This window comes from Lampris incognitus, chromosome 11, assembly GCF_029633865.1.
Source record: "Lampris incognitus isolate fLamInc1 chromosome 11, fLamInc1.hap2, whole genome shotgun sequence".
Lineage (NCBI taxonomy): Eukaryota > Metazoa > Chordata > Actinopteri > Lampriformes > Lampridae > Lampris > Lampris incognitus.
In genome coordinates, this window is record NC_079221.1 from 34,586,367 (window position 1) to 34,607,979 (window position 21,613).

The window sequence follows — 21,613 nt, forward strand, 5'->3', positions numbered from 1 at the left end:
TGTTAATAATATCAACACATTCCTTCATCTTCCTTCCTTTGTGAATCTCTATGCATTTTAATTCTGTAAATGATTATCATAATTGAGGCTGTATCATGCAACAATTGATTTTCATTGTACTGTATGCCTGATGTAATTTACACATTTGAAAGTGATTCAAGGTGTCCAGGTAGTATAGTGGTCTATTCCGTTGCCTACTAACACGGGGAAGGCAGTTCGAATCCCCGTGTTGCCACCGGCTTGGTTGGGTGTCCCTACAGACACAATTGGCAGTGTCTGCGGGCGGGAAGCCGGACGTGGTTTTGTGTCCTGGTCACTGTACTAGCGCCTCCTCTGGTCGGTTGGGACGCCTGTTCAGGGGGGAGAGTGAACTGAGGGGAATAGCGTGATCCTTCCATACGATACGTCCCCCTGGTGAAACTCCTCACTGTCAGGTGAAAAGAAGTGGCTGGTGATTCCACATGTATCGGAGGAGACATTGTAGTCTGCAGCCCTCCCCGGATCGGTAGAGGGGGTGGAGCAGTGACCGGGATGGCTCAGAAGAGTGGGGTAATTGGCCGGATGCAACTGGGGAAAAAAGGGGGCAAAAAAAAGTGATTCAAGCAATAATTGTACACTTCTTTGCTTATTCCCATTGTAACATTTTCATCATTTGAACCAAAGTTGCCCTTAGTATGATTTTGTCTTGACATCAGTTTGACTTTAAATAATTTCTGATATTCTCACTTAAAAAAATAATAGAAATTCTCCTTTGAACAGTTTTCCAAGGTTTCTCCAATGCCCTCAGAATCCTCTAGCTATAATTTGATTACATTTTGCTGTCTATCTGAGGCACATTGTAAGTATTGAATTACTTGGCTTAAGCTCTCATCCATCAGTAGTGTCTTCTTGAGTAATGTGATACAGTCTTGGGTTTTACTGTTTTACGACCCAGCCATTTTACATCTCAGTAATTTCCTTGGGTTTTGTCACCACTATATACTGGTTTCTTACTTCCAAGTCTCTTGTTCTAGAATAATTTCTCCATGTTGCAGCCTCCCCCATGCACCTACATCCAGTTAGATAAATGTGTCTTTATCCCTCTTGCCTCCAGTCTGCACGGTCTGCTCTGGGAGGAGGCTGGGAATACACTAGAAAAGTTGTGACTGGACATTAAGATTAAAACACAAAGAGACACAGAGCCGATCGAGGCTTTCTTTAGCTGTCAGTGGTGCTGAATGCAGAGCATGACACAGCTCCATAGACAATGTCTGGCAGTCTATATGCTGCCCCTCCATTACTGCTGATGACAGACTGGACACAATGCCACAGGCTATTGAAACGTGTTTGAGTGAATGGGTGCATAGCAGGTCACTAGAGGTGAAGTGTGGGACAATGATTTGTACCGGCCTGATGTGTGTGGGTTTATCAGTTCTAGTAAATTATGAAAATGGGACTTGTACCGCACTCATGTAACTACTACTATTGACTTTTGTATACATTGTGACAACATGATGCATAAGCTGAAGCACTGTCCTTATTAATGATACAGTGGACTAAGTATTCAGAAGTCTGTGTCATCCTTAAACGCAACCCTCGCCCCACACACACACACACACTCATAGTTAGATTTTACACTGTACTGTATATTCATAACAGGGTCACACAGACTTTTTTTTTTCATTTTCTGCAGTAAATGTGTACTAGTTTGTTGGCGGGTAATTGGGACACAGTCATGTATCTGCTCACGTTTCTGATCCGGCCACCCCTCTGTCTTTGTCTCCATGCAGGGCGTTCCTACAGTGTGTTCTCCCAGCGTATGCTTAACCAGTGTTTGGAGTCTCTGGTGCAGAAGATCCAAAGTGGGGTGGTAATCAACTTTGAGAAAACAGGACCTGACCCTCCTCCAATAGAAGGTTAAAAAAAAAGCTAAAATGTTGTATTTTTCTTTTGCTTTGCAGCAGTTCATCGCTAGGCTTTGGTACACTGTTATAAATACTGCACACTTGAATGAGCAAGTGTACATGTGTGTTAAGAGAGCAAAGCAGCACTTTTTCCTCTCAGGTGTGAACAGACTTGCCAGCTGAACTAATTAAATTCTTTGCACACTAAACCCCAGTATGCAATAATTTGCATTTGGTCTAAAATAACAAATGATTTTAAAAAACTTGCCTTTGAGCAAGAGTCTCCGATTTCTTCTCCTGGTCGATAGCCTCTGTTCAAATCTCATCTCTTGGACAGCTCTTCAAAATGAATCGTTTCAAGGGCTGGCTTGTCACGTTTATCAGAGGATATCTGCACCTTTATGACCAATCAGACAAATTGTGAAGACAGTAAAATGGTATTGATGTTCATGCATCCCTGTTGGGTGAAGTGTCAGTAAAACAACCTTTTTTGAAGTTGTAGTTAATATACACAAACCAGTGTGAGGCAATGTGTCTGACTATATCACAACCGCATGCAAGTTTTCCTTTGTTGTTGGCGCACCTTCTGCAGCAGTAAAGTGTCCTGCCTGGTTCGGTATCTCCCACTTGCCTCTGTTGCTTTTCACTGAGCATTTCCATGCTCCAGTGCACAAACAACCAGTGGATATTTCTTCGGAAATCGCCACCTACATAATAAAATACTGCCTCCACACTATTGGTATTTGTCAAACCTCTTTGAATATCAACTGGTCACTTCTGAAGAGCTACGTGGACTACAGACTGGGAACAGAATTGGCATTTTAATGTTTTTGAACAAAAACGGTTCAATTTGGTTCTCTTTGTATATTGAGTTTCCATAATTAAGTTTTTAAGCTATAATATATCAGTGTCTTCAGTGGAGCCGTGATAAATAATGTGTGCTTGGGATTTAAAGTTATTGTGATTTTCGTTTTCAAGTCTTTTACCCTCACCCTTGACCTAATGTGCCTTTTCAGATTCACCTGCTGAAGCAGTGAAAGCCGGTCCCCAGCCATGGCACTGCTGTCATAAGCTCATCTATGTACGTCCCAACCCCAAGACTGGTGTGCCCATAGGACACTGGCCCATCCCAGAGGCATTCTGGCCAGACCAGAACTCCCCCACGCTGGTACAGATTTCTCCTTTGAATCCACACAAATATTCACAGTGAATATTTATACAGTTGACTATCAGTACCTGGCAGCCTCTGTTTAATGTTGACATTCAGTCTTTGGCATTTTTGCTGACATTCTTGTAGAGACTTCCTTACAATGAATGCAACAGTAGAATAACCTTAAAGAAAAGTAAACTCATCATAAAAATACTGTTTAAGGGTGTCCGGGTAGCATAGCGGTCTATTCCGTTGCCTACCAACACGGGATCCCCAGTTCGAATCCCCGTGTCACCTCTGGCTTGGTCGGGCATCCCTCCAGACACAATTGGCCGTGTCTGTGGGTGGGACGTCAGATGTGGGTATTTGTCCTGGTCACTGCACTAGTTGCCTCCTCTGGTCGGTCGGGCCACCCTCCCAGATCGGCAGAGGGGGTGGAGCAGCGACTTGGACGGCTCTAAAAAGAGCAGGATCATTGACCAGATACAATTAGGGAGAAAAGGGAGGGAAATTGGAAAAAGAAATACTGTTAAAAAGATAATTATGATATAAACTAACAATTCATGTGAATGATTGAAAATAAATAGTTCACATAGCTAAGATATGAAATCCATATTTGAAAGTCAGTTTTTAATCAAAATTCCCTTATTAATGATGTTATGAAGGCCGTCCCTGAAACTGTTTTAACCACTCAGAGAACTCTCCAGATCAATTGCATAAATACTATGATGTCATGTCAGCTCAGCACACGGCAAGTAAAACTTGAAGATTGCAGGCCATTACATCAACCTTTTTTTTCCACCATTTTCCTGCACCAAAGGGCAGTGTTTAGTCTCATTTATACTCACTGCCTACCAAGTCACTTTCCACCATCTTGTCTGTGGACTTTTGACTTCAGTTTACACACATTGCACCTTCTGTATTGAAGAACAACACCTGTGGAGTTTCTCAGCATTGAGTCTGTGTGATGGCATGCATTGCTCCTCCAGCAGACTACGTGGTGCCTCCTAGTGGCATTACAACAACAATACTACTACTACTGTTACTACTACTACTTCTACTACTTTCAGCTGCTCCCATTAGGGGTCTCCACAGGGGATCATTCAAGCAATATCAATAATAATCAATCATCAGTAATAATAAACATACCCGAAACGTTTCTTAAGGGTTCTCATATTACAAGCTACCGATCCATAAATGTAGTTGCGTTATTTTCCATCCCTTTAAGTCCCAAGAAAATCAGCGTCATAAGGAACTAATGGAAAGGCGTTAAAAGCACAATTATGCATATTAGCCACACTATAGACAATATGAGCCAACTTGAGTCTTTTTTGCTTATATTCTGACACTATAATAAAAAAATTATTACCAAGTTATACCCTTCTGATAACGTTATCACATGTAACTGTCCTCTTGAACAGCATTAATCTCTTTCTCTTCCCTCTAACACCTAGCCGCCCCGCTCGGCCCATCCCCATGTACGTTTCTCTTGTCTGGATGCTGAACCCATGGTGATAGACAAGGTGCCCTTCGACAAGTACGAGCTGGAGCCCTCACCTCTCACCCAGTACATCTTGGAAAGAAAATCCCCTCACACCTGCTGGCAGGTAAGGCGGCACTACACTGAACCACACAGTACAAGCACGTTTTTAGTTGGCTGTTGGTTACTGTTTTAGATTTGCATATCCTATGTTGTTAGCATGTGTTGTGTATTTCATTTCCCCCTCCATCTTCCATTGAAGGTGTTTGTATGTAACAGTGCCAAGTACAGCGACCTTGGCCAGCCGTTTGGCTACTTGAAGGCCAGCACAGCCCTCAACTGTGTCAACCTGTTTGTCATGCCCTACAACTACCCTGTGCTGCTGCCACTTCTGGGTAAGACTCGCACTCACACGTGTGGATCACATATTACCCTGTACAAGGAAACACATGTAAATACCATGTATCCACTAGAATACACATATCTTGTTAACTTGAATTTGCTGTAGACTTTGCTCAGTGACTATTTTGAAATAGTACACACAATCTTTATTATTTAGACTAGATTATACTGTTTAGAAAATATATGCCCCTGGGCCGTGCCACCACACCAATCAAAAGTGTAACTATCTACAATTGCAGTCTTACTGAGACTCTTGCTTGTCTATAACAAAACTAATTGAAGCGCTCCAATTAAGTTTTTACTACAAGAGATCTTCCATAATTTTAGAGCAATTCTCCTTTCTAGGTATCAATACTTTTTATCAGTAGGACACTTAACAAAGGAGAAAATGTGACTAATAAATTAATAAAGTAAATAAGCTTTAATAGAATTTTAATAAAACGTTTTAATAAAAAGATTGAATTGTTGAAAAGTGATTGTCCAGAATAATCAAAACAAGTACAACATGCACACCATAGTCCTGGTAAAAGCATGCCTAAAGTGCATTTTTAAAAGTGATTTAAGGGACATTGACTTGGCTAATGTTATCTCCCCAGGCAGGGCACTCCATTTATTTTTACTGCCAAGTTATCCATTACAATCTTTGATTGCATCACAAATTTCTTCCATGTTCCTTTAACGCCCTCCAACTAAAGCAGCAAAAAGAACTATGAAGATGTGTGGATGATATTGCCCTGGAAATAATGAGCTGTCTGAACGATAACTTACGTTAGGGACACACTATGAAAAAGCAGAACATTGAGCTACAGAAAAAAAAAAGTTGGCCATTGGGTTTATTGAGATGGAACACCCAGTTTCATTTTTGACCATTTTATCAGTTGCATTTCCTATTCTTTCTTTTTTAAAGATGTAAACTACATATGAATCAGAAACCTCAGAGACCTAGGTTTATCCTCTTTGCTAGTCAAGGGATGAAAGCAAATGATTCTCTTTCTAGACTTGGATTTAAGGATTCCAATCTTCTTCTCTTTTTTTTCTTGCTCACTGCAGATGATTTGATCAAAGTGCACAAGTTTAAGCCTACTATCAAATGGCGCCAGTCCTTTGAGAACTATCTGAAGACCATGCCTCCATATTACATAGGGGTGAGTGGGTCTAGATTCAGACCAATATTCATTATTTTCACTACTTCTTGAAGGGAAACTGGTATATTTTAACCCAAGCCCTATTTTCCTTCTGTTGGGAGTCAAACCAAGCAATTAGTGGCAGAATCTTTGAAACTGATTGAACAAGCTCATGTCGGCCTACTGCAGCACACCAAGTGGCAATGTAATCCTTCGGCGCAATAGTGCTCACCAAATAATGACCACTGAAAGAGCTTTTATTTAGCACTAACGGGCTCAGAATGTTTTGAGATAAGTCTAAAGAGCCTTAGTGACAATATCAATCGTGGGATTATATATAGATATCAATCCATTTCTAACTTACTCTATAATCCTGCAAGGAGTGATTTATTGCTGGAGAGAAGAGTTTAAAAAAAGAAAGATATAATACAGGCCTATCACGGGCTGACTGACTACACTAGGATTGTCTTTTCATAATAGAAGATGTTTTCAGACACTTCTCATAACTTTCTGAGCCTGTTGGCGCAAAAAAGACTGCTTTTACTTGGCAAGTGCTATTGCCCCAAAGGATTACATTGCAGCTTGGTGTGCAGCAGTCGGCTGACGTGAGCTTGCGCTGTACTGTAAAATATATATCAATTTAAAAGATTCTGCTACCCATCAGGCGGTTTGACTATCAACAATAAGAAAATAAGGCATAGGTTTTAAAAAAATACCACCATTTTCCTTAAAGTTTAATTCAGCTTTGTTGTCGCATATTGTAAAATTGCTCTTACTGAATTATTTTCCATAGTCTCTGAGGAAGGCTCTCAGGATCATGGGAGCACCTAACCTGCTGGCTGAAAATATGGAGTATGGCCTGAGTTACAGTGTGGTCTCTTACCTCAAAAAGCTTAGCCAGCAAGTAAGTCTGTGTTTGCTTGCTTTCCACAATATTTGTCCTGTGTGTATATTTATGCTTACAGCTGTATTCATTTTGGTTCTCATCACTAAGATTATGAATGTAACTGAGTACATTCCACTGCACCGTAGATTCACTAAATCAAGCATCGTTGTTAATTCTTAATTAATTAATTAATTAATTATTCTTACTCTCCAGTCCAAAATTGAGTACGACCGTCTGATAGCTTCCATTGGTAAGAAGCCACCACCGGATGCAGGCATCAAAGTACGCTGGCGGGGCGGGGGTGGTATCTCCCTGGCCCAGCATAGGGACTTTACACAGCTGCTACAGGGCCTCACCGGAGAGGCCCCGGCCTTGCACATGGAGCTTAATCCCAAAGAGTTTCAAGGCTTTCACCTGGCGCTGCTCAACAAGGTAGAGTAAATTCCCTGTTTATCTGGTGAAGGTTGAGTGAGCGCACATGACTCCAGCGGCAAGGCCCATTTTTATTCATATATTTACATAATTGGCCTGCACACTAAACGGCTTTTTACTTGGCGTCTGAGAGCAGCTTCATCAGGGCATTTTGGATTTTCATGCCCTGCTTAAGGGCAGAGTTCAAGCACCATGCTCAGCTCTTTTCATGGTAGTTATTGAGGGAGGAGAGCCACTACTCATTTACTTTCTCTGACACGTTTTTCCCTTCCTCTGCTGTGTTTCTATCCAGTGGAAGGAGCCCTCTTATAAAACCTTAAGCTTTCTTCTGCCACCGTAATGACTAGTATTATATGGATTATTTCAGGAGCCCAGGGGCTGTGACATTTGAGAAGTAGACTGTAGTCAGCAAACTCTTTGAGACCATCCTTCTTCAAATTCACACTCAGACTCCCATTTACATTCATAACCAGCTTGCTGATACGGAAATACAACAGTATTTCACAAGAAATTGACTGGGTCTTGCCTTCCTTTAAGGGACGCTGACCTTAAATTCTCATCACTTTTTAAAGCATGTTTTGTGCTTTAACTGAAAGTTTTCTTCTATTCCCTTCCTCCCTGCCTCCTCCTCAGAACTTGAAGCCACAGAGCCTTAGGAATCCTTATGACATTCCCCGTAGCCACCTGCTGGACCAGCTCAGCCGAATGAGGAGGAACCTGCTTAACACCAGCGTCTGTAGCCTCAGAGGACAGGACCCAGGTAGCAACACTGCATGTTGGTGTCTGCATTTGTACATGGGTGCTTGCGCCATACAAGCCCAGAAATCTCAAAAGTGGATATGGAATGTTGTGGTTAACATAACATAATACTAAAAGGTTTAAATGTCTTCTGCCACATTTCCTGACCAGACCAGCTCCACAGTGTGCCAATAGCCCAAATGGGTAATTACCAGGACTTCCTCAAAGCTGCTCCCCAGCCCCTCAGAGACGCAGACCCAGAGCAGCCCAAACGCCTACATACATTTGGTAACCCCTTCAAACTGGACAAGAAGGTACATCCCACTGCCATGTATTGCTTTACACTGCCCAAAATGAGAAGTAAAAACCTGGTGTAGAAATGAAGAATTTCATCAAGCTTGTCAAAGGGATAGTTTGATTAGCTGCCATCATGTTTACATAACTCGTATAGCATATATTGAATAAATGTTCCTGACAGTTAGCTGCTAGTGACTCTTATCAGGATTCTTTTCATTGCCAAGTACAAAAAAATTTACTGGAGTTTGTTCTGGCAACATTGGTTAAAAGACACACTGTCTAAATTGGTTTCACAGTATGTAGTTATATAGATGTTGGAGAAGGCAACATGACCTCTTAATATGCAGATGTTGGACTCCTAAGTTCCTCATACAAATTGATAAGAATGCTCTATGTTCATTTTTGGGGAAATTATCTGAAAATTGTTTCAGTTTCTCTGAAATACATATGTTAGATTTATAAGAAGGTTTATTTTCCATTAGTCGGATTTCCGTTAGTCGGGTTTTTTCAGTTAATCCCTTCATATTTACATTAACTTTTCTCTTGCAGTGTTTTAGAAGTTTTAACAGTATGGCTGCACTTGCAGGGATGGGCAACATGATCTAGAAAGGGCCGGTGTGGATGCAGGTCTTTGTTCCAACCAAGCAGTTACACATCTGAGTCTACAAATCAAGGTCCTTAGCAAAAGCTATTGGTTGACTAAAAATCAGGTGTGTAACTGCTTGGCTGGAACAAAGAGCTGCACCCACATCGGCCCTTTCTGGATCATGTTGCCCATCCCTGCGTGACAGCCATGGTTCAGTGTACATTAATGCACAATGACTGATAACGTTTGCTTCCTAATCTGCTCGAAATTGGCTGACAATTTTTTCTTGTTCTTCTCCCAGGGCATGATGATTGATGAGGCAGATGAGTTTGTGACTGGCCCCCAGAACAAGGGCAAGAGACCCATGGAGAGCAGCAACATGCAGGGTGGGGGCCCCAAGAGACGACGGTGCATGTCGCCACTGCTGCGCCTGGGAAGGGCCTACACTCCCCCAGTCACTCCGCCTGCCAGTCCTCGATCTTCAGCAGGTGAGTTTAATGTTGAGACTGAGACAAATGAAATGCGTGCAAACGCAGACACGCATGCACATTGTTTGTATTGCGACTGTCACAGTACAGATAAGTGCTATGTCTCACGCATGCAACTCCAAACTTCTTCCATTGTGAATGATTATTATCAGCTGCTGGTACAGTCTTGGAGCTTTCTTGCATATTGTACAGAGCCTTTTAAGCTGAGTGTTTCCTGGCATTTTTTGCCTTTATTTGACAGCAAAGTGGTGAGTGACAGGAAAGACAGGACAGAGAGAGGGAAATATGCAACAGAGGTCCTGTGAAGGATTCATACTCACTACCCTGTGCCCTGAGTCAAGATGGAATGGCTTGAACTGGTGGAGCCACTAGAACAGCCCTTTACAAAGTGTTTTGAATATACATATATATCAATATTTTCATATCAGCGAATGTTTTGGTTTTCTTACCATTTTGCTTTTCTTCCCCTGTGTATTAAAGATTTCTATTAGTGCTCCATAGAAAAATGGGTAATGATAATCAGTTAATACACATCAAACTAAATATGATAATAATGATAATAATCATTATATTTATATAGCGCTTTCCTAGACACCCAAAGCACTTCACATTGAAGGGATTAATTCACCTCAAACCACCACCAATTTGTAGCACCCACCTGGGTGATGCACGGCAGCTATTTGGCACCAGAATGCTCACCACACATCAGCTTGAGGTGGAGAGGGAGGAATCATTGAGCCAGTTACACTGGTGGATGATTAGGTGGCCAGATGAACAGAGCCAGTTTGGGAATTTTGCCAGGACATCAGGGAAACTCTTATTCTTTGCGATAAGTGCCATGGTATCTCTAATGACCACAGTGAGTCAGCACCTCGGTTTAACATCTCATCTGAAGGATGGCACCTCCTACAGCACAGTGTCCCCGTCACTGGACTGGGGCTTCGAGATTTGATATTTGTTGTTTTTAATTAGGACCAGAGGGAAGACTGCCCCCTACTGGCCCACCAACACCACTTCCGGCAGCAACTCATTTTCCTGGGAGGTCTCCCATCCAAGTACTAGCCAAGCTCACATCTGCTTAGCTTCCGTCATTTGGCAGAGCCAGGGTACATGTTGGTATGGCTGCTGGCACTACTCACATAGTGTGTGTGTGTGTGTGTGTGTGTGTGTGTGTGTGTGTGTGTGTGTGTGTGTGTGTGTGTGTGTGTGTGTGTGTGTGTGTGTGTGTGTGTGTGTGTGTGTGTGTGTGTGTGTGTGTGTGTGTGTGTGTGTGTGTGTGTGTGTGTGTGTGTGTGTGTGTGTGTGTGTGTGTGTGTGTGTGTGTGTGTGGATAGCGGGGCCGAAAACTAAAGCACTTATGATCCTAATTCTTTTTGGAGGTAGTAGGTATTGTCTCAGAGTAAGGGAAAAATCCCAGAAAATTAAAATATAATTATGCAAAATATGCATATTCTAAAAATGGCTAAAAATAACTTTTCTCGGCATTTCAGATGATTCTGAGCATTTGGGGGGAGGGAGTTGGAGTGGGGGGGGGTTTAGGGGCAGGGGGAAGACGGTTAGCTGGCAGGATGAAGAGGAGGGAGATTTAGACGGGTGGATAACCGAACCGCTACATTGTAGCGGGGTTCTTCTAGTATATATATATTCTTGAATGAATTTAGGAACTAAATTATTTTACTGTTATTATAATTTTAAATATTTTCAGTTACAGTGGATGTTTCAAAGGAAATGAGATGTTTAACTATAACTGATTTCTGGAAGCTGAAATGATATTGTAGACTACTATGGTCTTAGAATTACATAACCATCTATGTGTTTTTTTAAGCTAGCGCTATCTGCTAGATGATTTCAGCTTTGAATACATATGATACCTATAAATATGATGCTCCTATTATACCCAAAAAGATATCACAGTAAATCTGTTTGGATACACGGCAGCAGTTGGTACAGTCGTAGAATTTTGTAAATGTAAAATGCACTTGTTCAGAAATTTTTGAACGAAGTTGAAATCTATATGGGAAATCAATCTATATACAATACAATCTATATACAATCAATCTGAAATAAATCTATATAGTATGTCCCCAACGGAGGTGCTTCCTAGGCTGGCCAATCATTTTCTTTTCTTTATTTTGATTTCCCCCCCTTTTTTTTTTCTCCCCAATTGTAATTGGCCAATTGCCCCGCTCTTCCGAGCTGTCCCTAGTCGCTGCTCCACCCCCCTCTGCCAATCCAGGAAGGGCTGCAGATCACCACATGCCTCCTCCGATACGTGAGTCACCAGCCGCTTCTTTTCACCTGACAGTGAGGAGTTTCACCAGGGGGACGTAGCATGCGGGAGGATCAACCTATTCCACCCCAGTTCCCCTGCCCTCCGACTGACCAGAGGAGGCGCTATTGCAGCGACCAGGACACATATCCACATCTTGCTTCCCACCTGCAGACATGGCCAATTGTGTCTGTAGGGACGCCTGACCAAGCCGGAGGTAACACGGGGATTCGAATCGGCGATCCCCGTGTTGGTAGGCAACGGAATAGACCGCCACGCCACCCGGACACCCCCTGGCCAATCGATTTCATTTGAATTTGGTATATGTTATCTGGAATTAACTGTTATTCAAAATCTGTCTGAGCACCCATATGGATCATTTAGGATTTCATGTGATTTTGAATAATTTGAAAATCAGTATTTGTTTCAAAATACTTGGTTGTCAAGTTCAACTGGACCATATTGACTATGTTGGAGGAGCCTGTGTTAGTTGACAGATAACCCTGTTGTGTGAAAGGGTTCAGTACTCAAGTCTTTGGCACTCCCAGCAGCTCCACACTAGTCGGTAGTGGATAGGATTTTAGTTTTGTAAGGGCCAGTCTGTAGTGTGAGGCAGACCAACACTAGCCGAGGCTGAAATCAGAGCACTGTCCACTAATCAAGGCAGCAGCCAAAAGAAGTTAAGATGTAGTGCAATGTTGATAAGAAAAGATACCGCAAATAATAAGTCTTGGTTTATAATCTATATAATCTTAGCCATCACTTTTTACAGATGCCCTATCACTTATTTGTCTCTGGATTTACATGACAAACTGACAACATATAGCCTTTAAAAATGGTATGTCACTGCATTGAGTTAGTGTTGTCACGATACCAAAATATTGACTTTGATACCAATGCCAAGTTTAGTATCATGATACTCGATACTGCAACAATACTTGAACCTGAAATGATACTGGTTCGATACCCGATACCTAATAGATCAGAAACAGAATGTCCACAAGGGTTGATCACATTTTCAAATTCAGTTTATTAACAACTTTGAAACACTGTGAGATTGCTGGAAAAGTCCCAAACAAACTTGTTTTTTGCTGGTTATACAAATCAGAAAAACATTAATTTGGTGTCAGAATGTTCAGAACACTTTCAACTTGTTAGGGAAGATGCCAAGTGATTAACAGGGGAGTAGCAGAATTTATTTGTCTGGATGAGGTACCTGTGTCTACTGCGGAAGAAACTGGCTTCAGGACTGTTTGTGAGTTGGACAAAAGGTATAACATGCCAGGAAGAAACTACTTTATGTACACTCAAATATCAGCTTTCTTGTATTTATATCTCTGGCCAGTTCAGACCAATGATTCGCAACGACACTGGGGAGGGCAGGTGTTGCACCGAAATCTGTGATCCTTCAGATTATGTGACCATGCTTTTAAAACGTACAATTTCATACAGGATACGGCAGTCAGATCGATGCGGTTAAATTTAGGCCTAAAATTAGAAATGATTAAGATTAGGCGTTCTGTTGGAGACAGTTAATTTTTGGTGTGGTTAAGATTTGGATTAGCATCTGGGGGGGGGGCATTTTAAGGCAGGGTCACATAATCTGACGGGTCACAGATTTTGATATAACACCGGCAGTCACTGAACGAACAACTCCGGGGGGGAGTGTGTATTTTCGGAACAACGGGCCTTTCGGAGGAATGGCTGTTTGTTTTCGGGATAACGCTGTCAGACAAATGGCCTTTCGGTCCAATGGGACATTTTTCGGACTATTGGGGTTTCGGAATAATGGCATTGCAGCACATGTAGCTGGTAGCCCTATGCTAGTATTTAGCTATTTAACCGTTTCAAGACACTGAACTATAAAGTCGTCATCGGATCCCTCCATATAGACAGAAAGTCAGACACAGAGTAGGCCTGACATAGGTACGCTACATATCTCATAATTTAGCAGCTCATCACCGTCCTATCAAGTGGCTAGCCAGCTAGCTTATTCGCTAACCTGTCGTGTTTTGTACTCATTGGAGAGGTCTTGGTGTCTGTCACCGAGGTGCTTGGCGAGGTTTGAATTGTTTCCTCCTTTGCGCGACACTGTTTTACAGCACCTTTTGCACGCAGGCTTCGTTATGTCAGTGGGTTCCCCATCATCAGCGTCGGCTCTGTAGGCATAGTCCCACAGTAGACTTCGGCAGCCCGTTTTGTTAACCAGTACAGGGTGTGGATGTGTTATTTTTAACTCTGAAGATGACTTGCTGTTGTTTAGAGTTGTAGACATGTTGAAGCAGAGGCATTGGTTCTCTCTCAATCGAGGCTGAGGCTCGAACAGGCGCATGTCCCTTGACCGTAGACCAGGGGTCAGGAACCTTTTTGAATGGGAGAGCCATAAAAGCCAAATATTTCTAAATATATTTCATTGAGAGCCATATAGTATTTTGAACGTATAATAAATTAAATATGTCTTACTTTTAATGCGACTTCTGGTGCTGCATGGTTTTGCTGATGGCCTTGTAGTCTGGTTCATACGTGGTGAGGTTGAGCTTCATGCAGGCGTTGAGGCTTCCATCAGTTAAACGTGAGCGTAGGTTGGTCTTAATGTTCCTCATATGCGAGAATGACTGCTCACATGCATATGTAGAGCCAAACATAGTCAATACGGCAATACTCACACGGTGCATTGTGTGGTATGTCACAGGAAGCTCGTTCCAAGTTTTAAGAATCAGCTGGTCTTCAGGTTGAAGATTTTTCATTTCTGTCCACTTGTGTACCCTCGCCAGCTCTGCTCGCTGTCGCGCAAGACTTTCCAACTCTCCATTAAGTGACTTGAACTTACTCATCCACATGTCTGATGCCTTCAGGTCAGCAACTTCCAGCTCAAAGTCTCCGATAGAGACCCCGGGGATGCATGTCAGGTCGATTTTGTCCACTGCACACTCATGTGGATGAGTGATGAACTTGAAAAGACCAGTGCGCGCACGAAATTCTCCAAAACGTGCTTTGAATGACTGCAGGAGATTGGACGTAAAGCCAGCTAGCTGCTGGAGATCCAGATGTTGAGTGGAGTCACTTGCTAAGCATGCATCTCTAAATTGTTGCAGTCTTTCAAAGTGCAGAAGACGACCTGTTTCAATGTCCCTGAGAAAGACTTCCAGCTTGCTTTCAAATGCAAACACTGCTTGTTGAAGGGATGAGATTGTATTTCCAATACCTTGCATTTTCACATTGAGCTGGTTCAGATGGCCAGTTATGTCCACGAGATAGTGAAACTGCAGGAGCCAGTCAGTGTTGTCTAGCTCAGGATGCTTGACGCCTTTCATTTCAAGAAAAGTCCGGATTTCACTCAGGCAAGCTGCAAAACGGCTGAGCACCTTCCCCCTTGACAACCAACGCACGTTGCTGTGTAAAAGCAGACCGGGAAAATGATTCCCACTTTCTTCTAACAGAGCTTTAAACTGGCGATCATTTAAAGCTCGGGCAACAATAAAGTTGACCACTCGAATGACCAGCGACATAACCTCACCAAGCTCCTGGCCACACGTCTGAGCGCAAAGCGCCTCCTGGTGCAGGATGCAATGAAAACTTAGGATGGCTCTCTTTTCATGTTCACGGAGAAGCGCTACAAATCCTTTGTTCGTCCCCAACATACAGGGTGCACCATCAGTACCGACAGAAATAAGTTTATCCATCGGTAGTTTTTTTTTCTTTAGCAAACTCCATGAAAGACGTGAATAAATCCTCTCCTCTTGTTGTCCCTTTCATTGGCAAAACAGCCAAGCTTTCCTCACGCAGTGTGTCACCTGCAGCATACCTGGCAATTATACTGCACTGAGATAGATGGCTAACGTCTGTTGACTCATCTAACGCGAGAGAAAAGTATGTCCCGGCGTTTATGTCCTTAATTTGTGTTTCCTCGACTTGATTTGCCATCATGATGCTACGATCGTGCACAGTTCTTGCTGACAGGGGCATGTCTTTTATTCGTTTGATTAGCTTGTCTTTATTTGGGAAGTCATCAAACAGTTCATTGGCCACATCAAGCATGAATGTTTTGGCATACTCGCCATCTGTGAATGACTTTCCATTCCTTACTATTGCCAAAGCCCCCGCAAAGCTAGCGGAATTCCCGTCACCTTGCTTGGTCCACACACGTGGTTGCTGCTGACTCGTCTGCACTCTCCGCTGTAGCTCCTCGCATGCCCTTTTCCTGCTGTCCCCCGCTGGATATTTCGATGCAAATGAAGCATGGTGCGTATCGAAGTGCCGCTTTATATTTGACCGTTTCATCGATTCAATTTAACATTGCACATTAGACATACCGCAGATCCTGCTCTCTCCACAAATGCAAATTCCTCCGTGCACGCAGCCTTGAATGCACGGTAATCATCGTCTTTTTTCCTTTTCGCCATATTTTCCGTTACAAGGGTTGAAGCGGATAAACTAGTTGGCTATCTGATAAAATTGATTTCTTCACCTTTACAATGACCCGGACATGCTCGCGAGCCATTGGTTCCCGACCCGACCCACGGGTGACCCGTGACCCGTGAAATTTATCTTCAAAACTAATTTCTGTTTACTTTAAAATGACACAGTATTATTAAGAAATATCACAAGTATTTTAAAATCAGTTCCAAACTGATTTTTAAAAAATTTTCTTTTTCATCTCAAAATTGTCTGGGAGCCATATGCCGTCACCGGAAGAGCCATATATGGCTCGCGAGCCATAGGTTCCCGACCGCTGCCGTAGACCGTACACGCGCCTGACTTGGCTACCTTGCTAGTACCGCCACCTAGTGGAGATTCAGACAAACAATACATTTCATCCTCTCGTTCACTTTCACTGGAGAGAACATTTGACCTACAATTTGAACGTTGGGAAATTCTAATACCGAACTGTTTTTAACAAAAAAAGTATCGAAAAAGTACTTACATTTCGGTATACCGTGCAACACTAGTCAAGTCAATTTTATTTTTTAGCCCAATTTCACAAATTACAAATTTGCCTCAGTGGGCTCGAGTATTGTTTGAATATGGAGCACCATAAATATCATGTATCATCAACATCACTTATGTGGATCTTTCTCAGGGGCAGCATAGATGCCTTGAGAATGTATTTTAAAATGATCAGATTCCCTCTATATATTCTTTCCCTATTTCTAAAAAAAAAAACCCTCTATCATATATATAACTAAGTGTATGACTCATAGGGGCTTATGTCCACCCATTTCTCATTTGCATCATTTCATTGTGCTGTAATTAGCAAAAGATTCTAGTCATTGTGTATTGTTCTCAGTCAAACTAAGTAATTCTTATACCAAACAAAGCTTTTGTTAGATTGTTGACTTCTGGGACATGCTGAGAGGATTAATATGTGATTTACCAAAATAGTACTTGCTCTTGTTTTTAAAGATTTCCCAATCGCAGTATTTTGTTTCAAAAACAGACATACAAACAGAACTCAATGACAAACATTGAAACATCAAAATATTGTATACATATGTTGACAAAGGTGAAATGGGCTAACAGCCCCAATGTACCTCAAATGTTAAAAAAAAAAAAGATCTTATCTAGGCAGTCACTTTCAATGAAAGGTATAAGCATGACTTTTGGCTAAATATCATTAATAGTTTTTTTTTTCTACGTTAGAGGTGCCATCTACCATTCAACCACCCCTACAAACTCCTTTGTGGATCTGAACCCTTAAACATCTGCAGCAAACTTTTTTTATTTTTCAAAATTTTTTTTACTGTTCCGTAGATGCGGAGAGTAACGATGGAGCACCAGAACCAGATGTGTTTATCAATCACCTGAGTGAGAACCACTTTGGCCTGGACAGGACCTCTGAGTTGGAGCCAGGTCACCCCTCGGGACCCCTGGACTACCAGGAGAATCATCAGGTTGTGGATCTCCATGAGTATCAGGACGGGGGGGAGGAGGAGAACGGCAGGCTGCGGGACACTGAGCTGCAGCCGGGTAGTGAGGGAGGGGCGCAGATGGTGTCACCGGACCACCGACCGCCACGGTACCCTTCCCCTTCGACGCTGAAGAAGCAGATATACAATGATTGTCTGGAGTTCAACAACCACCTGAGGGCGCTCATCACCAAGGAGATCAGGAAACCTGGTAGACGTACGTTTAAAGGAGTCCAGACACCCTGTAGTATTGTCTTGATTGTCTCAACTCAACCATCATTTAGCTTTTTTCTGTAAACCAAGGACAAAGCTTTTTTTTTTTAATGTTTGTATCCAGTGATTATTCATGCCTTTCATTTGCGCCTGTTTTTGTGCTCAGCATAAAACTGGATTTCGAGTTACGAGGGAACAGTTGTCTATTGGCCCAGTTTTTAAATCATTCTCTTGCTGTTGTTTGTGCAGACTATGAGAAGATCTTCCATTTCCTGAAGCAGATCCAAGGCACTCTGGACACCCGGCTCATTTTTCTTCAGAACATCATCAAAGAGGCAGCCAGGTACTGAGCTCAACCCTCCTCCAGCATAGTAATATTATCATCACGCTGCCGTCTCAAATAGGCTGTGAAACACAGCATCTCTAGTTGAGCTTTAATAAATAACTTGGCTTGTGTTTCCCTGGTCGATCCTGAATTCTTGTGGTATTTTGCCTAAAACGCCATTTTTGGAACTGCTATAGCAAAAAAGACATATCTTTGTGTTGTAATGGGCAACCGAATGTAATAACAGCCAATTTTCACTTTAAGAGAAGTGCTTAAGAAACAAAGCTATTGTATTCCTTAAACATTGCCCTCCTGCTGGAAAGGCTTTTTTACAAATAGTATATATAATCTCAATGGGATCAACATTGATTTAAAATGTTTTACTGGTTTAACTAAGAAGCGGTTAAATGTACTGAACATATGTTTTTTTATGGTTTGGCAGTAATTCAGTATTATCATTTATAGTCTTTCAATGTTATTGTACTGTGATGAAATATGGATGTTGTCATATCGTGATAAATAATTTTGTTGTCTAAATTAATAAGAATCTCTTGCCAAGGGGTGTCCAGATAGCATAGGGGTCTATTCCGTTGCCTACCAACACGGGGCTCACTGGATCAAATCCCCGTGTTCCCTCCGGCTTGGTCGGGCGTCCCTACAAATACAATTGGCAATGTCTGCGGGTGGGAAGCCGGATGTGGGTATGTGTCCTGGTCACTGCACTAGCGCCGCCTCTGGTTGGTCGGGGCACCTGTTCAGGGGGGAGGGGGAACTGGGGGGAATAGCGTGATCCTCCCATGCGCTACGTCCCCCTGGCAAAACTCCCAACTGTCAGGTGAAAAGAAGCAGCTGGAGACTCCACATGTATCGGAGGAGGCGTGTGGTAGTCTGCAGCTCTCCCCGGATCGACAGAAGGGGTGGAGCAGCGACCGGGACGGCTCAGAAGTGTGGGGTAATTGGCAAGATACAATTGGGGAGAAACCCCCCCCCCCCCAAAAAAAAAGGAATCTTGTCAAAAAATTCTCACAAAATTGAGCCTGAAATGTTTGAGGGAGTATTTGAAAGCTAGTTTTGACTTGATATTATGCTGGATTGGTATCAAGTGTGATATCCAAATGATGAACCTAAATTGGATTCACAAACATGGTGTGTTTGCACATGATAACATGTATGGTGTTCCATATAACAATATTTTCCATTGACTAATGTTTTGTGTACTTTTCATGCAGGTTCAAGAAGCGTGTTCTCATTGAGCAGCTGGAGAACTTTCTAGAAGAGATCCACAGCAGATCTAATAACGTGAACCACCTGGACATGTTCAGAGACGAGCTCGATCCCAAACAAAACGCACTCTAACGTACCTTACAACCCTCCATTTTACACCCCTCAACCACCTTCCCCTCCCAGTTCAGTTCTACCAGGCCTCACAGAGACGACACAGGTGGCACCCAGCTAAAATTCAAACCATTGCATCCACAAGTGGACCCTCGGCGTCTTCATTGTGTCAGTATAAGAAAGAGACAGAATTGGTTTATGCTATAACTAAATGCGGTTTTCACCCAGGATGAAGCTGGTTTATACCTCAGATATCCTTTAGGAGCAGTAAAGGACCATTTTTGCCTCAGGCGAGGATGGACAGAAGCCGTTACAGGTGTTAGCCCCACACATTTGTGTCTGGTTGCATTCCATTCCATAAAGCTATTCCCCAGCGTATACCTTCAGTCACTCCCTTCACTTATTATATTTTGTTTTTCCATGTTTAAGTTATTAATTTAAATGTTGATCAGTATTTTGATCTGAAATCTCGAGTAACACAGGGCACTCAATCTGGAACATAAAAGTTCCACAGCCTTTACAAACCCACAGGTGGCTTTTGGTTAGGTTCTCAAGTACAAGCTGCAAAGGCTGACCCTTGAGTTGATGGGTTACAATTGTATGTGGTTTTCAACCGACTCTGGGACAAAGAAGGGTCCCACAACGTTTTACGATGTCCCTCATTTTACTTCTTAGCCTCTCGCTTTTTCATTTGCTCTTGCTATACTTTACTCAGCTCTTTCAATCCCTTTTTGGCACCTGCGCTTTGAAGGACTTTCGGTCTTAATGTCCTATTTTTCTGACTTGTGTTTTGTCTTAGCTGTAAAATTGAATCATCTCTTTAACCACTCCAGTTGAAAAGCACTCCAAAGCTGTGTCAACAAAAGATGGAACATGGCACAACACATAACATTTGTGAAAGCGGGGGGTACCTGCCTCACTGATAATTGCTCATCAGCACATATTTAGCAATTTTAGTCTGGAAAAACTGCACGGTACATAATGTTTGTGCCCTCTGAACAATTTTTCCTTTATTGTGTTTGCATCCAGATATAGTGTGATGAGATGATTTAATTGTTCAGCGGTCAGGTGTGACTCTTCTTTAGCAATACACGTCTGGAGTCAAGGCTCGTGTGAGGTCAGATGGGAGGACCTTTTAAAATGACATGTGTGGTTTTAACAAATGGTAAAGTATAGGGGCGATACCTCAGGAACTGTCACTAATGCATTGTGGTGAGCAATAACATTAGTGCTCGTTTTACCCCACCACTCGAACCGTTATTTAAAATCCAGAAACTGTTGATATGCAACCTTGTCCGCTAGAGCCCCGATTAACCGAGGTCTTGGATGCCAGCGAGTCCTTTGTGTCAGCAGTTGCCAAATATCAAACCCACCCTTAACTTTGTTTTCCCACCTTCAGTCTCAAACCAACTTGTCTTGTTTCCATGAATGCACTTGTGTAAAAATGAGAACACCAATATAAGTTTTAAAAAAAAAGGGAAAAAAAGCAAGCCTACCTTTTTACAAAAAATTTGAGTCTGTTTCATTTTCTCAAATCTACACAAATGTGGAGTGCAGAGTGTGGGAGCGGGGGTTGGTTTGGGATTCAGGGGGCAGCCCTCTTCCGTTTCCCCCTCCCCGGTCAGGGACCAAAATCCGCCATACTTGTCTTTGTTTGTGAAGAGGATGCTACCAAAAGAGTATTTTGAATACACTGTAAATGTGTAAATAGCCCTAGAGTACTATTTAAAGAGAATGTTCAGTGGAAATGGCCTTTTTGTAAGTATTTCCATGGATAAAGTTTCTATTTTACACTGTGAAGGGCCATGTAAATAAAGTGTCACATTGTTCTGTACAGATGTGAATGCATGGATGTTTCTTTCCCTACATCTGCAAACGGTGTTTGCTTAACTGTTTTAGGTGTAAAAACGTTTCTTTTTTTCAGACAATTTGGTTGAGAAACAAAGGACCAAAACACGTGGGTGTAAAAACAACAGATGTATTAAAATTTTATTTACAGATATTTACAAAAATACATATTGTCCCTCTTCCTGAAGTTTCTGCAGGCCTCTCCTGTTGGTCTGCAATAAATACCAGTACTGAGATAGGAGGTGTGTGTG

The 21,613-nt window shown here is 42.3% G+C and overlaps 1 protein-coding gene across 1 annotated transcript in view; it reads left to right on the forward strand.

Moving 5' to 3' along the window:
• Positions 1 to 21,470, forward strand: part of ints6 (integrator complex subunit 6) — a 30,849-nt gene extending 9,379 nt beyond the window's left edge. The window contains exons 6-18 of the mRNA XM_056289469.1: positions 1,770 to 1,895; positions 2,900 to 3,051; positions 4,488 to 4,640; positions 4,776 to 4,908; positions 5,966 to 6,060; positions 6,833 to 6,943; positions 7,139 to 7,357; positions 7,991 to 8,117; positions 8,267 to 8,409; positions 9,280 to 9,466; positions 17,487 to 17,858; positions 18,104 to 18,197; positions 19,409 to 21,470. Of these exons, the coding sequence (XP_056145444.1) occupies positions 1,770 to 1,895; positions 2,900 to 3,051; positions 4,488 to 4,640; positions 4,776 to 4,908; positions 5,966 to 6,060; positions 6,833 to 6,943; positions 7,139 to 7,357; positions 7,991 to 8,117; positions 8,267 to 8,409; positions 9,280 to 9,466; positions 17,487 to 17,858; positions 18,104 to 18,197; positions 19,409 to 19,535 (2,039 nt within the window). The 3' untranslated portion in view covers positions 19,536 to 21,470. The remainder of the gene's footprint in view (positions 1 to 1,769; positions 1,896 to 2,899; positions 3,052 to 4,487; positions 4,641 to 4,775; positions 4,909 to 5,965; positions 6,061 to 6,832; positions 6,944 to 7,138; positions 7,358 to 7,990; positions 8,118 to 8,266; positions 8,410 to 9,279; positions 9,467 to 17,486; positions 17,859 to 18,103; positions 18,198 to 19,408) is intronic.
• Positions 21,471 to 21,613: the final 143 nt, after the last annotated feature.